We start from the raw sequence: 16,958 nt of genomic DNA on the forward strand, positions 1-16,958 counted from the left end.
TAGAGTTAGTCCAACCTATTTTTCTTGGGCAGGATTAAATTGAATAATTTGGGTTGGTCTAACTTCATTGACTAGCCTACATTTTACTAATGTGGCATTAGTCAAACCAACCGTATTCATTTGAGTTTGACACAACCCAAGAAAATGCGTTGAACCAACCATAATAAATTAAGTTGATCCTACTCAAATACATCAAGTCGTATCAACATAATTTCTTTATGCTCAAAGAATCAATAAAATAGTGTGCAAATCATTTCCATGATTTTATTAAGTTCGTTGAAAGCGTTGTTTTTTTGAGTGTGGCGCGTTTCCCCTGCTCTCTGCTACTAAACACGCACGGGGAGAGCAAAGGGAACAGAGAAGGGAAAAGCGGCAGGGACGAGGCCCCCCCCGGGGGGGGGGTATCGGCGAGGTTGCGTGAGGCTGCGTTACACCCATCTGCCAAGATGGGCTGCAGCTCGTCTGGAAAGTCACAGGCTTTTATTTCTGAGCATCTTTTCCCCCCAATCATCAGCTGCTGGCCAGAAATAAAAGTCCAACTTCTTCGAAAATGCAAAAAACATCATCGTCATGGTGTGGTGCACACGTTGCACCTTGGACTCGCTGTGGGACCATGCAGCGCAGCATGGACCGTCAGCGAGACACGTTGGGGTCACCTTGGGACAAACTCTGTCTCTCGTGTTACAATGTGATGCAGTGAGTGAGCACTGCAGGCCATGTTAGAATCACCTCACCTCGCCTGAAGATATCATCTGGACCCCAGTAACGGTGCCATCGGGAAACTGATTGCTGATTAGCGTTATCGGGGAGACGATGCCACGCTGTCATGAAGTCGAATGTGACTTGAAAATCCCGAAGCATGACTCGGCGCACATCTTATTGAGGACGTTGCTGGGCAACGGGGCTGGGGACAAACCTGCAGGGACGAAAAGAGGGAGGCAAGCAGTGCCGTGCCACAATTTAATCATCATTTTTGGTATTCTTTGAACAGTCGAGTTGCTCCTTGTATGGAATGAATAGCTGTGCTGTAACCACCAACATCTGGAACACACAGCTGCAGAGCCATGTCACTACACCTCCTCGGTGTCTGGAGGTGGTTGAGAGACTCAGTGCCGACTCTCTCACTCACTGCTGTTGAAGTGAATGAATTCCTTATTTAACAATTCATTTTATAACAGCGTTATCACTTGGGGGCAGCAGACCACAGTAAAGTGTCCCGAGGTCCCTTTTCTTTCGCCCCGCTCCTCCTGTGCAGGGATTGGATGGCCTCTAATTTTAGCTGCGGGGGTTTGTTGGCTTCTGCACAGATTGGGTTACGTTCTAAAAGCAGGGGACGCAGCGGGAATGAGCTTGGGGGGGGATAAGAAGAGATAACATTTCACTTTTATGTACTAATATATCAGTTTCCATCAAGGAAATGACATTATTATTCCTCATGCTCGTGTCAACAGTCTTAAACTAAAATGTCACACATCAGGAGGCGACTGGGACAAACGCACAGGTTGTGTGTGACGGCATGAGGGTGTGACCCTGTAATTCCCCACTGATGGGGGCACATAGTGGGAAGGAGTGCGTGCTCATACTGCTTTGTTATAAGAATTAGTGAGCAACCAACGCAATGCTCGATTTAACACACACAAGTGCTGCCCTCTGCTGGATGAAGTGTCACAATACGGCCCAATAGAAACACTGTAGCATATTTAATGCAGAATTATTATTTCCAGAAGCTATGATGGACAGTTCAGGTGAAATAATGCAACATGCCATACCGTCCCAACATTTTGACTGTACACATTTTCAATTATTTTCACCTCTTATGTGAAAATGTGTTCTCTCCCCTTTCTGAAAACACGCCTACAGCTACAGTGAACAAACCTAATCGACTGCCAGCGACATGTTGGAGATGGAAACATCGCATTCGGATACTTTCAACATCTCGCCATTGATTGATGAGAGCAACGCATTCGTCTCTTTTTCAATACAAAGGTCAAACATGTACTTACCTAATATCCATATGATATAAAAGCTATTGGTCGATTGAAATAAATGAATCAAGTTCCTCAGAATATCTGCTTAAAATGAAGGAAAATATTCTCATTAAAATACATCAAAGATGAAACAACAATAAAATGAAAGCACCGATTTCTGGAGCAAAAACGTTATTTTACAACCATTAAACTACTTCATAAAGTGGCTGCACTAATATTTCTGCAAAGTAAGAACAACAATTAAAGTACTAATGACAAAAGCCTTTTATTTGCTTCTCGTGGAATGCAGGCTGTGTGCATTCTACAGGAAGCTGTAAATGGAGGCTTCCTGTTAGATAAGAAGGCAAAATGTCTTGTGTGTGTGTGTGTGTGTGTGTCAGCTTACACATTTGCTGCAGAGAGTGAGACAAATCGTGGCCACGTTTCACCCTTTCACAGCAGACTTGGCTCTTCTCCCAGATGGAAAACTCAAATGTGAACCTGGCAGACAAAGCGTGTCTCCCCGTCCACGCCGAGTGTCCCCAGAGGACGACTCACCTCCACTGTCCTCACGCTTACTGTTGACGTTGCAGAAAATGAGCTCACGTCCCAAAGTGACGTCTTCATGTTGCTTGTCTGGTCCAAAACACAAAGATATTAAGTTTACCATCAATTATGAGGAATCATTTGCTGAAAATGATTCTATTAGACAAGCCGAATGTCTTAGGAGACGCTCCATCATCGGAGCCTCAAAAGCACAAAATAACTAAATGTTAAAAAAGGGGGGGGATCCAAAGGAAATGATTCGAGTCTCCACTTAAACATCGGCTCTACTTGGTTGTATTTCCCATCCTTTGCATCTCTGTTGACTTCTTATTTCTGCACATATGGAACCTTTACTAATGGAAACATGGCGCCCCCTGGTGAACATGTTCTCGTACCACACGGCCCCCCCTTCACATGCACGAGCTAAATGTTTTATGGTCCCTTCATGTCCAGCTGGAAGGCCTCTCTCCATCAGATTTATAACTGCAGAGGGGAACACGACCCCGTCTCTGAGACATGGGGGAAATGTGCTAAGTTGACGCCGTTAACGTTTGTGGCCGGTCCAACTATTTCCTGGGGTTGCATCACCTAGCAGAGAGGGGGGGGTGGGTGGGGGGGTGCAGCTACGAGCTCCGCGGCTCTGAACAAACAACATCTGAGCTGAAACATCTCTGCTGGTCAGCTGTGGACGTGGGAGCAGTCTGAAGCTCACAGGAGGACATGGCGTCCACCCTCCAGGCCCGGAGGCGGATCTCCACCGTCCCTCTGCGGGGGGGAAGGTTACAGAGGAGCTCCGTTTAAAGGGTCTGCTCTCAGTGGTTCTGGAGAACATAGACGAGCTCCTCTCACTGGTTAACAGCGTCTCCCACTGGGATTTTGAAAAGGTTTTTACAGACGTTATATAATCCACTCGTGCCACCTGACAAGCATTAGATGCTCGTGTTTAAACTCCAAAGTCTGTTGACGTCGAGGACACTTTGCGTACAGCAGCCCCCCCTCCTCTCCCCCTTTCTCCCCCTTCTGCTCCCCTTTGTTCTGCGTTCCTCTCCCCCTCAATCACATTGACAGCAGCATGATGTCAAGCTGCGGGAATTCACTCTGTAATCTCTGCAACGGTGTGTGTGTGTGTGTGTTAGGTGTGTTACTGACCACACAGGCTCCTGTTTGCATGTGTGTGTGTGTGTGTGTGTGTTTCATTGTGTGCAGAGGTGCATTTTTCTTGTAGCACACCTGCTTGCTCACCTTTCACCTTCCTCACGTGAGCGAGCCTCCCTTTGCAGTGAAGTCAGAGCGCTAAGAGCTCAAAGGTGTATTGACAAAGTTTGAATAACATCCATGTGTGTGTGTGTGTGTGTGTGTGTGTGGCTGTGACACACTGACTTGCTTTGAATGAAGGAGCCTTCTGACCCGGCGGCTCGCCGAAGGAGCCGCGGTGGTCTCGGCTAGACGGGTCCAAACTGCCAAGCCTTTCCAGTAACAGCTTTGCTTTTGGCTTTGGACAAAGTCCTGACGGCTTAATGAGAGGACGAGGTAATGGACGGGGCAGGAGAGAGAGAGCTTATGAATAAATACGCTGTTGTTCTATTAATAACGCTCGTTTGGAGTGCAGCTCCGTGGCGGCGGTTCACCACTTTGATCGGGAGTGAAATATTTCAACAACTGTTGGATAAATCGCCGGGAACGATGACTCCCAACGAGCTGAAGTGACCCGCTGACTTTTCTTGGTTTCGACTGGTCCGACTCTTGAGCTCACGACGTCATGTCCATCGGCCTCTGCCGGTATTCTGTGTTATCAAAACGCCATTGTGAGCAGCATGGCTGCAGATTGGATGACTCACAATAGCTGCTTGGCCTCAAGTGTTGACTTGCAAAAAAAAACCCCTCTGCACCTTCAGAAGAGCACACAGAATAAATGGACCCGCTTCTAAAATGAAGTGTCAAAGGGACTGTTTAACCAATGGAAAACCTCATTAATCCTCCCTGTGGCGCTTCAATGATTCCCTTCTTCACGTGTTGACTTGACTGCCAAGGCCCTCGTACGAGATGCGAGAACCTGTCGATCTAAACGTCTCCTTCTGGCACGCGGCGTGAAAAATGACGCGTGCTGGATGGGATTTACCCTGCAAACAGATGGTGATGCATCCGTGTTGCTTCAGAAGCACAGGTACAAACACGAACTGCGTCAATCCCGTTTCCAACTTAAAGCGCCTTCACAACGAGAGGCTAAAAGGCCTCGCCGGGGTCATGTGGGGGTCCACGCATGGCGGCCAATGGACTCTGTGTTTGGGCAGTTTGGTCTTCACACCTTCACCGAGCTGACCACATGGACAACACAACGCGCTCATGCAGAGGAAGGCTCAGAGGAAAACTCCAAATTGCATCCTGTGCTGAGCTTTTATTTGGCTCTCGTTACACCTTTTCTGTATTTAGATTTGTTCCGTAAAAAGACGGATTCTGTCAAATAATCCAGACCGTTCAAAATGTTTATCTAACATGGTCAATTGTGTTAATTCAATAGTTTCAGTACATTCCGTGGAATTGAGGCTGTGGGTTGATCTAATTGAATCATTTGGGGTGCAACACTAATCTCAGAACCCCCCCCCCCACGGCGCTAATGGACCCCGCTGGAGATCCAACGCGAAGCTCTTTCCCCCCCCAGCGAACCCTTTCAGGATCCACGTGATGCGCTTCCAATCCATCCTGGAGATCTGGTGAGGCGTCTGGGACCCGTTTTAAACCGCATCTCTGTGTGTTGGTGGCGTCATGGAAACCGGCTGCAGTGGTGTAGGAGTGACTGACGTCATCATGTATCTGTGATCGTTACAAACACACAACCTGGTTGTTTGTGATATGAACGTCTGTGCAAACAGCCCCACTCTCTGTGTAAGTGGAACCGCAGGGGATGACCTCAGCTGTGAATCATGTGGCGCTGAGCCATCACTCATCAGCCATCTTTCTCCCTCATAAACCGTCAGAGAGAGCGCACAAACCGCAGGAGCAACACTGAGGTCCAAATGGGAAGTTTAGGTTGCATTGGAGGCAACAGCAGTGCTAAACTGCATTTAGGATCCTCGTTGTCTTTGAGTTGCCCAAAAGGAGTGAAATTCTCTCTTGAGCCGAGTGGATGATGGATGATGACGTGGCTTTGGGCCAATTTATTTGTGTTCACATCAAACACCCTGAAATGAGTCTCAGCTTGTTGTAATCTCCGTCCTTCTCTGCCCTTTGAATATCATTTCTTCAAAAAAGAACAAGTAATAAATGACTTGGCGACGGAGCTTACAGTGGTTCTGCCTTTGAGTCTGCAGCTCTATTGATCGTCTTTTCTTTTATCTGAAGAAGTGAGTCACTGAATGGTCCATTCATGAAGCAGATGTCACACAGACACACTCCAAACTAACCCTGGTCGGCGGCCACGATGATGCTTTTCATTTACTCCGACGTTAGCACTTTTTTCCGATCACTCTCCACACTCAAACACATCGGACCACATTTCAAAGTAGGTCCAAAAGAGACCCACAGCGCCAAAGTACTGTAAGCCCTCATCTATGTATATTTACAAGTTATCTGAACACTACAGGACTTAACTGTCCTGTGTTTAAAAATCAATCACGCATGAGATTCAGACGACACTTAAAGGTGTATTAACTGGATGGAGGGGATAAAAAGGGCTAATCCTTCCACCTTCCTTTCCGTCACCAGGTGAACATGCGATCCCGCAGCAACAGTCTGGAGGACGTAACCAGGGCAACGGCGGACACACGCAAGCGATCCGAAGAGCGGGACGAGCCATCGGGGAGGGCCGAGCGCCGCGGCCGACAGCGCCAGCCGCCGGACGACACCGGCACCGTTCAGCGCCATCCCAAGAAGGCCAAGAACGCCACCTGTGCTGCTGGTGGCACTGGGACCGGCACCGGGACCGGCACCGGGAGCACCAGCGCAGCTGCAAAAGGCGGCCGGAGGGAGAAGGGCAGGGACCTTTCCCGAGACGACCTGGTCTTCCTCCTAAGCCTGCTGGAGGGCGAGCTGCAGGTAACCGAGAGACGCCCCGAGCCGTGGGACCAGCGGACGTGGCACTGGTCCCAGTCCGACACACGCGGTCCCACGCCATGGCTCGTTTGGCAGCGAGCACTTGAGAAAGACTGAAAAGCCTGTGTTACCCGACAGCCAGCAGCTGAGGCTACTTCCTGTCATTCCTGCACTGGTTCCAGAAACCCGTCATAGTGTTGCGTGACTGGCCTGAGGCTAAAGACGCAAAGCAGAAGCAGACAAGAGCAAAGCTTAACCCTGTCGCTGGTTGGTCCTGTTTCACAAAGTGGAGTCTAACTAAATCCACCTCTCTTCCCCCTCCCCCCCCACCGCAGGCCAGGGACGAGGTGATCACGGTGCTGAAGGCCGAGAAAATGGACGTGGCGCTGCTGGAGGCCAAATACGGCTTCGTCACGCCGCAGACCGTCCTGCAGTCGCTGCAGCGGGACGCCATCCAGGGCAAAGCCGACGTCTTCCAGGAGGACATCTACGAGAGGCCCATGGTGGAGGTAAGACACGAGGCGCGGGGGCTCTGAAACACGTGTCGCACTGGCACGGAGCAGTCCAGATGTGACAGGTGTTGCGCCGCCCCCCCGACAGCTGGACAAGTTGGTGGAGAAGCAGCGGGAGACGCACCGGCGGATGCTGGAGCAGCTGCTGATGGTGGAGCAGTCGCACAAACAGGCCCTGTACAAGCTGGAGGACGAGAAGAGGAACCACGGAGAGTTCATGAAGAAGAGCGACGACTTCACCAACCTGCTGGAGCAGGAGCGCGAGAGGTGGGTGATCCGATCGTACCGCAGGAAGTCACTCAAAGAAGAGTAGAGTTATAAGAGTAGAGACAGAAAAGAAGGAAAAGGAACGGCTCAGAGAAGCATCAATCAGTCTCCATGTTCAGCGAGACGCCACCTCACTGTGGAAATGAGGGTGTATTTCCAGTTCTACAGCAGGCTTCAGCATAAGTAATAGTACACAGCAGCAAGCAGCTCAGTATCTGCTGATTTACTCCAACAAAAAGCGATAATCTCTGGTGCTTTCCCAGAATACCTTTGGGCCAATGGGCTCCACCTCTTTTGTACGCCACAAAAAAACTAAACGCTTCCTAAACCAAACGATTGTCCTGCTGCAGGAATCTGCATCTGAATGCATGCGATGTACAGATATAAGACAGTACAGTAGGTGTATGTATCATCAACTAAACAGTGTGCTGGATATTTAGCATAACTGCTCCTGTTGTGCTGCGTGCTCCTTCGTAGCATTTTTCCAGAAGGCTCGACGCCACGGCTCGACCCGTACAGTACGATGGATGCATTCTAGCTGCATGCAATCACTTCCTTTTACGGGGTCCCGGGGAGCTGTGCTTCCATCCTGCAGTGGGGGTTAAAAGCACACGCTCGAGCCCTTTCTATTCCGACCTCACGTCTTAGCGGGATCGGATTCACCCTGGACGCCCCCAGAAAGCAGCTTCTCCTGTGCAGGGGGGGGGACGCGGCTCCCCTCCGATTAATCAACGCCCATAAGTGATGACCTCGTCATCACGGGCCGCGTACTGCAGCAGCAGGGGTGTGAGAGCGAGGGGGGAATTTTAACCATTAACAGATGTTACCTTATGCATGCCTTCAGCGTGCACACACACACACACACACACACACACGCACACACACACACACACACACACGCTGCATACAGCTACGCCACGCTGCGCATGTTGCTCGCCTTTGTTCTTCTGCAGAGAAACTGCTTTTATGAGCATCTGCACCCTCTGATTCCACGCACAGCGTGACCCGACCAGGCGTTCAGCTGATGTTGACGCGTGATGCGCTGCACGCAGCAGCAGGCTGTGATGTCATGGCAGTAAAATGCACACACGCAACGCGCCCTCGTGGTGCCAAAGCCAGCTGGTCTGTGATTTTTAAAAAAAGGCTCACATTTTTAGTGAGATCTTTGCATGTCATTGTTGAAAAGGGAGAAAATACTAGTTTTCACGTTGTAACAGACCAATAAACCAACCAATCGTCCATTAAAGAGCGACGTGACGTGTCTTACAACATGCGCGTACTTTCCCACAGAAACCCACCCAGTCATTTTGTGTGTTCCATTAGTCATGCCGCTTGCTCAATGCACCAGGGGCCTTCACGAGGATGTTCAATAGCTGTCAAAACAGGTTAGAATCACTGTGCAAGCTTTGGAGACAACGAGCACGGTAGCTGAGAACATGACCTTCCTCGTCCAGATGATTCTCAGGGCACACCAGGCATCTCCGTGCCGTCTGGTGGACTTCAGTGCAGCGGGGGTGACGTCGTGAGCGTGGATCCGATGGAGAACATTCTTCAGCGGTGTCCTCACCATCGCGGAGATGCTTATTACCCGGACCTGCCCTGTTCTTGGAAAGAGTGCAAAGAGTTTTTTTTTACGATGTGGGACTTTCGGGGATATTAATTATTGCTGTTCCTGTCTGTGCCGGCTCACCTCAGAGGCAGAAGGCCCCCCCCGTCGTACCGCGTTTGAGGAAGTTGTGGAGCAGATGTTCTTGCTGCATATGAACATATTCCAGTGCATGAAGCACACATCCCTTTCCAAGGCCAGCTTCAAACTTGAAATGAGAGGATGAATATCTGGTCAGTTTCAAACGATGAGAGATTCTAAACTTTTGGGTAAAATACGTTGTGTTTATTAAACGTTACAAGAAAAGTGCCTCCATTTAAGGGAAGGAAGGCTCCTGCACTCCGGCTGCAGTGTGACGTTCCTCAAAATATTTGCAGTCCCCCCCTTTGAGGTCAAGAATCACACCGATGTGACACATTCAGCGACAGCCCCCCCCGCACGCACACACACACACACACACGCACACACACACATTCTGACACATGCGTCATGGCTGGACTTCGTCTCCTCTTCAGGTTTAGACGAGAAATATGCAACTCAACAATGAGCTGATTGACAGGTTGAATCCTGGGAGAACGAAGGGCAGCTGTTGATGTTCGTGGGAACCAGTTGACAAAAAAATGATGTGATAATATTGTATTTTCTAATTAAATACATTCATCGGAGAGCAAAGTGTGGACCTGAACTGATGCTCTTTGTGTAGTTATGAAGTCTCTCTTCACAGTTTACGCCGTTGGCTGTAAACTGTGAAGAGAGACTCATAATAATCCCGCCATGACAGCGATCGTTCAGATCGCTGTTCATTTGTTCATCGCGTGTTGACGTTCATCATCACGTGACCGCTGCAGAGCAAACGGCCCTCAGAACGAAGATTCTAACCTTTAGCTGCTGAAAACGAAGCCAGATGTTAGTGGGTGTCAGTGGGAATGAAGCTCAGAATCCATTTAACGGGTGAAGAAGGGTTTCTGGTAACGTCCCTAAAGATGAAACACTTATTTTCTTATTTAAAAAATGTCGTCTGGAGGAAGCGTAAATACACGTTTTTCAAAATAAATAACGGAGGTGAAGAGGGGAAAGTTGCTCTGGACACGTCTCCTCATCAACGATCCGTCGTTGCTTGTTTTTATCTCGCACCTCAAATACGCCATCTTTAAAAAGACGGAGACAAGCTGCAGCAGCACCTCGCAGACCAAAGTCCGTAACGCAAAGCAGACACCACTCACATGAAAGCTTGTTTTACATGAGAGTCTAAGTAAGACGCCGCTGCATCCGCAAACGAGGTGGTAATTAGGCCCCCGGAGCCGTCGTCCAATGGCGTAATGCGATTACATCTCCCTGACAGAATGCAGCGATTAGACCTCACCGACCACGGCCACGCCAGACTCACTGCTCGCGCCCTTCCGACCTTTCTGCAACGTGCTTTAAAAGGAGAGAGACCGTGAAAAAGAACTTACATGCTGCCCTGTAGGTCAGGTCTGTCGAGGGAGCGTGGGTTTAGGTTGAGTAAGAGCGGGATGGTATGAAAGCAGCTTCTCGTTCCAAAGACGCGAGGTGAACGGGACGCGTTCATTGATTAATGTCTTAATTAACTATATCTTTACAAACTGGTGTATAAGAGGCAACGGGATGATTAATAACAGCAATAACAGCAAGGCTGATATTATACTATGCTGCATGATTGCATTCATTTCCTACAAATGTACTAAAATCTACTTTCTTGTGCCCTTAAATTGATTATTGGTCCGCTTGGTACATTTTTACAATTATAACTTGATAAAATAGTTTTATCCGTTGTCAGGTAGAAGAAGAAGAACAAGAAGGAGTAAGAAACATACAATAATAAATATAAGTGGGACACATAACTCATTATATTGATCATCCTGAGCTTATTCTAAGCCAAATGAAGTAACCATGTGTTAAAATAAGATGTATTAATTGTATGTTTATTACTTTTTTTAAACGGGTAGGCTTGCGACAGCTTGGCAGGCGAGTCCACTCCGGACGCTGATGTCAGCGCGGCTCATGACCTCATATCCTGTGAGTCATTTCAGCACCGTCTGACAGGCAATAAAACCTAAGGGACGCTTCTTGGCACAAGAAAGGACCACTTTTTAGTTGCATTCCTTCTCTCAATACATTACACCATGGAAATCGTTGCCTCTCATTTGGGAAGTTCACGTCCCACCAGGCGTCCCTCATCTTGATGAAGGACACCCCGCGGTTCTGGCAAAGCAGCAAATAATATTAGACTATTAGCAATTATTATATTATATTGCTCTCCTTTTCCCCTTTGGAGCTTTCCAAAACAACCTCAACAAACCATTCAACCTCACAGAGACGTTTTTTTGAGATTCACACTTTCTCATCCAATAAAAGATCCACTTCCCTGAGTCACCGTGCAGGAACGTTGTGGGATTTGAGTAAAAGTGGGTTAGAGGCACCTGACTCCGAGGTGCTGGCTGCTAATGAGGAATCTTTACGGGCAGCAGGGTGTCATTTACTTTTCCTCTGCAAAGTTTGTCTTTGGTTGCTGGTGAAAAACAGATCTTTATATGAGGCGAGAGGGATGTTCTCGTATCACCTGAAAGGAATTTGAGGGGAAACAGTGGTTGGTGGTCGTTGTGGGAGGCCGCGTTAGAAAAGCAGGCGCCGAGGCGTCGACGCGTTATCGGAGAACAACAGGAAGCTGTCAGAGGGGCCGACGAGCCGCAGTGCATCCTGGGCTTTGACAGGCCTCCTCACGCCGCCCAGGTCCACCCAAGGTTCTGGAGATGATTGATTGATTGATGAGGAGGCCTTCCTGCAGGCTCACCAGAGAGTAAACATTGTCTTTTCACACACACCTTTCCCTCAATGCTAATGAAGGATTTCACATCTCCAACTCAATCATTATGCATTTGTGAGTCATTTGTCGTGGGTAAATATATATATAATATAAATAGAATGCAGATCAACTCTGAATATAATGCATGTGAACAGAAAACCAGGTTCTTGCGTGGCAGAAGAGACCAGCTGACAACTCGTACTGCTCCCGTGCTACAAAGGTCATGAGAGTTCATCTGAGAACAGCCAAACAAACTCCACCCACCTTCCCTCCTCCGCCCGAAACCCTCAGCCACACCCGTAAAACCGTCCTTTTGATCCAGGCCCTGAACCTCGATTACACTGATTAGATGATCCACTTGGTTTCTAGTTCCGCCCCCGATGTGGCGTTGACCCCACTGACCCCCGAGCAGCTGGCTGCGCCCCGTAGCTCTGACGGATGAAGACGTCCGGGAGATGCTTCTTTCTGGATGATTTCTATAAAAAAGAAAACGAGCAAATCCTCCTGGCAGTGGTGGGGAATGCTGGGTAGTAGGCCTAAAGGGGGGGGGGGGGCGGGGGGGGGGTTTAGAGGGTCTATCCAGTTCCAGGAGCCTCTTATAGCTTCATGCAGCGGGACAAAGAGGAAGTGTCCATGTCAGCGAGGAGACAAGTGGTCGGATGCCAAACCCTTAGGAGGCTTCTGTTCTGGGTTCTTTACCCTCCTCCCTCCAGAAGAGACGAATGCACTGATGTTGTGTTTTATTCTAAAAGTATTGGAGGGTTTAACCTCCTTCACATCACCGGTGAGCGGCTTCACGAGGGCTCTTGTGAGGGTCGAGTTTGCCAAAGAGGAGGAACGCTATCTGCGGTCTGCACAGCAAACACAAGAGAGAGTAAATGCTGCTCTCTAATTTAATCTAAGTATAGCATGAGCTCATTCCTGAGGCTCACTTTTTTTCTATTTTTTTGAAACAAAGAGAATAATGAGCTCACATTTTGAGAAGCCCTGTATTACAGACAGTTCTGAGCACAACCCGTAATATAATAAAAAGCCGATTTAGCTGCTATTTTTTGGCTCTGCAGACTGATCCACATTCAAATTCTAGTATTCTATTTTTTTTATTTTTTATTTGGAATCCTTTTCCATCAAGGCCCCAGTGTGCGCCTGTTGTTGCTCTGGCATCTCGCAGGTGTGTACATATGTTCAGTATAATGTGGAAAATGCAATTATTATCTTCACTGAAAAACCATACATCACTTTGCATCATTTTTTTAAAATATATTGTAAAAGATATTTAAGACTCGGCTTTCTGCCAGAGCTAATTGCACTCAAAGAAAATCAACCCTGGTACCCTCTGCCTCTCTGGAACCCCTCCAGATGTGAGACATCTGTTGTGATCAGTCACCGAGGTGAGGCTGGTCCTGTCTGTCCACACGGTGACGTCGCCCAGAGCGGAGAACATTCGGACCTTTCAGTAATAACGATGCTGATCGCAGCCCCTGGACACGCGGCCATCGACGTTTGAAGGGTTTCTTTCCCCCGAAGCACCAGGGCTGCACTTTAGCTCGGAATCCCTAACATGCGCCTTCCTCTACTTCCCTGAGTGGTGTCACATTTTATGGATGGTTAAAACGGCCTCTGATCAAACCAGGTTGCAGGATAAAAGGTGACCTGGAGAACGTTAAGAGCAGATATCCATTTAACTGGCTGCATCAGATAAATGGGACGCAACTGGCTTTCAGTTAACGGAACCGTCAGCAACACAAAACATGCACAAAGCTTGTGGAGGCTTCAGCTCAGGAAGGTTCAAGACGAGACCATGAGCCAAAGGGGCGAAATGGGACAAGGACGACGAGGACGAGGACGACATCATGTTGCATCGTGAATCACTCGGATACAGATACATGAGCCTCTCAATTAAATCAAATGCAACAAACCTACAGGGAAACTAAAGGGGTCAAAACATCGTTGCGATGACTGCTGGTTTGAGCCTCGGACCCTTTCCCCTCACAAGTTAATTAAGCGTCAAATCGAGGCCCGTTTCCGAGGAAGTGGGAAAGTGAAAGTTGTAACCCTGGACAGCAGCTGGCCAGCTGTGGGAGGAGAAGGACGAGGGAGACGGGGGAGGGAAGGCGAGGGCGAGGGCGAGCTAAACAAGTAGGAACATCTCACTGTGCTGGAGCTACAGCGGTTAGCTTAGCGCAGCAGGTTCTTAGTATCTTTGAGGCACTCACAGCCGTCAGTGAGCTCCTCCATGTAGCATCGAGCTAGCAGGTCAGGGTTATGGCTAACTTGCTCATGTTTCTAATAGCTAATATAAGATTAAATAATAAGTTAATATCACACAGAAAATAAAGGCTCAAAGCATCACTGCCCATTAGAGAAGATGCTAATTCAGCAGCTTGACCCTTAATGTAAGAAAGGCCTCCAACTGGGGGGGGGGTGGGGGTGGGGGGGGCTCTTGGGATTTCATCCGTCGGTGCTTTGGGGAATTGGGAAATCCATTTCCGTTGTTTAGAGACGGTGGACAGTGTTTGTAGAGGAGCTGGAGGATGAGTGAATGGCTGAGATTTCCTAAGTAGGAGTTGGATACACAGACCTGAGAAGTTTGTTTGTTCTCGGCTGTGTTCTGGAAAGAGTCGGTGGACAAAGACAATGCTGGGATGGATTCACACTGTTTATGCTCAGTCACTGAGGAGTGGAGCTGTTTTTGGGGCAGACGGGTGGACTGATGAGGTCCACCATGTGGAGGGAGATACATCAACAGGTGGATGTGTGAAAGACGGCTTCATGGCGTGAAGCGTTCAGACAAACCTGATGAGAGGCTCCGCACAGCGTTTGAGATCAATGCTGATCCATCGGGAATCCATCAAAGAGTCTCTGGGTGCAGGCGATTAGGAGTGTGTGTGTGTGTGTGTGTGTGTGTGTGTGTGTGTGTGTGTGTGTACATCACGGAGAAATATAGCCACGTGTTGGTAGAAGCCCTTTTATATTCCCAGTAAGCGCCCAGCTACAGAGGACACACCTGCCTCTCAGGAGGCTCACAGCTCACTTTATTTTTAAATTCTATATAATTAACAGTAGACATAAACATACAGTTAATCATCAGGCGAGAACTCTCCCACTGAGCAGTGGATCATTCTAGAAGCTCTTCCATTGTTAGAATGCATTTTAGATTTATAATTTGCGGAGACTGTTGAGTCCAAATGTGAAACAGAAAAGGGTCCAAAGGGGAGAAGTAAATAGATTTTATCTGAAAATAAGTGTTTTTGTTTTGCTTGTATTCTCCAACGTAATTCAACTTAAATGTATGACTCATTCTGTTAAAAAATGCATTTAATGGTTATCAGCTGTTCCAAAGGAAGGCCGCAGACACACGGTTGCCCTGCCCAGGACGCACACACACACACACACACACACACAAACACACACAGACACACACACACCTCTCTTAATTTCTATCCTTTGTTAGACAATAGCTGTTGTCAGTGTGTAAATGACAGCTTGTCCACCCGGTCCAGCCCTTCAATCTGAGGCTGCAAGATTCTGGCCTCTAATCTGGCATCACTGCACGGTGGCATGACGCGTGGGCGGCTCGGGGGGGGGGGGGGGGGCTCCAGGGGGGCCGTTTGTGCCCAACGCTCACTTTGAGGTCAAATTCAGCGCCCAGACTCACGTTTTGTGGAGACGGGTAAAGGCTGAAAGAAGATATAGTGAAGCACGGGAACGAGAAGACAAACTAAAGAAAGGGGTTCTGGCCGGTCAGCACATTTTTAGCATCAAAGCCTGGGATCAGAAACAAGAAGAAAACAGGGGAAGAGTTAAAACCATGAAAGATCAAACAAGCAGAAACAGGAATGTGGATAAAAAAAGAGATTCAGAATTCCAGCGAGAGGGAGAGACGGCTTTGATTACAGGCCAATGATGTCATGCTCGGATGTCAGGTGATCACCCCACAGCTGTGGGGCGAGACACCAAATCACGGGCGAGAGGGTGAGTGTGAGTCTCAAACTCATCACTGCAGGGCACAGACAAACAGAAACAATGTGTGTATCGGGCCTCCGTCTGGTTTGTTCATTAATGGTCCATCAGATTAATGCTAGATACCAGGTACCAGACCCCCCCCCCCCCCCCCCCCCACACACACACACACACACACACACTAATGTGCGAGCCAGGTGTCCTTTAACATCTCATATCCTGTGTTCACAGCATTAGAGAATAGATCCAGGTACGGGTCTCCAATCTTCAACCTTCTCCAATCATTTAGCAGATAAATCCCGTAATTCAGTAGTGAGTCTTGGACTTGGACCTAGCAGAACCGCACACGTTGCTCGTGCAAACCCAAAACCTCGACATTCTCCTCCGGCTCGTCAGCGCGATAGTCATCCCACAGAGGTTGCCCCCCCCCCCCCCCCTCGCCACTATTTGTCATTCGGCAGAGGCTCGTCCCGGCAGACATGTTTGCGTGGCCCGCTCTTGTGTTTTGATCCCCGACATCTGTTCCATGTGCACAGCACTCAGGGCCCGGAATACCTCCAAATCCAGGAATAGAATCTGACTCTGGATGACCGGGTTGTTTGTTCCAACAACAAACACCAAGTTGCAGGGAACTGAAATTCTTCCCAGATTGGAGCCGGGCCCTCGCTCGTCACCATCCAACGCCCGCCATCCAGCGCCCGCCGTCTCCTCACAGTGGTGAAGAGCGCTGTGAAGCTATCACACAAGTCGTCGGGAGGGGGGGGGGGGGGGGGGGGGGGAGGCAAACCGGCCTCTACTGTACTTCTGATGTCTCGTTACATCCTTCGGGAGCTGACGGGCCCAATTGTGCACCGGAGCTTCTGGCGGAGCTTCAGTTGCGATGCGAAGGTCGCGGGTCAAAGGTCTACGGCGTGTTTGTATTTCATCAAACGGATCCAGAGGCGGCGCTCGTAAACATTGAGCAGCGGTGACCTCAGCCTTTGAGCAGCCATGACATCTTCCCTCCGGGGAGGCAGCAGGCAGGAAGAGTCTTGCCCTTTGTTAGCGGCTGGGATCCGTTAGCGGGCCGACGCACCCCGCCGGGTGGGACGCGCCGCCGCGTGGCCCCTGGCGGTCCGACCGACGGTTCGCTGACGTCGGTACGCATGGCGGTTGCGTCGATTCTTACTGTGAAGATCTACGAACTTCCGGTTTAGCGGCTACGCTTCGTATTTTCATTTTATGGGAAAAACCACAAAAAAATT

At 49.0% G+C, this 16,958-nt stretch overlaps 1 protein-coding gene across 1 annotated transcript in view; it reads left to right on the forward strand.

The window, feature by feature from the left end:
• Positions 1-16,958, forward strand: part of filip1l (filamin A interacting protein 1-like) — a 35,586-nt gene that overhangs the window by 6,961 nt on the left and 11,667 nt on the right. The window contains exons 2-4 of the mRNA XM_037474947.2: positions 6,216-6,545; positions 6,878-7,051; positions 7,143-7,321. Coding sequence (XP_037330844.2) covers positions 6,222-6,545; positions 6,878-7,051; positions 7,143-7,321 — 677 coding nt within the window. The 5' untranslated portion in view covers positions 6,216-6,221. The remainder of the gene's footprint in view (positions 1-6,215; positions 6,546-6,877; positions 7,052-7,142; positions 7,322-16,958) is intronic.

The sequence above is a fragment of the Pungitius pungitius genome, chromosome 3 (assembly GCF_949316345.1).
Source record: "Pungitius pungitius chromosome 3, fPunPun2.1, whole genome shotgun sequence".
NCBI lineage: Eukaryota > Metazoa > Chordata > Actinopteri > Perciformes > Gasterosteidae > Pungitius > Pungitius pungitius.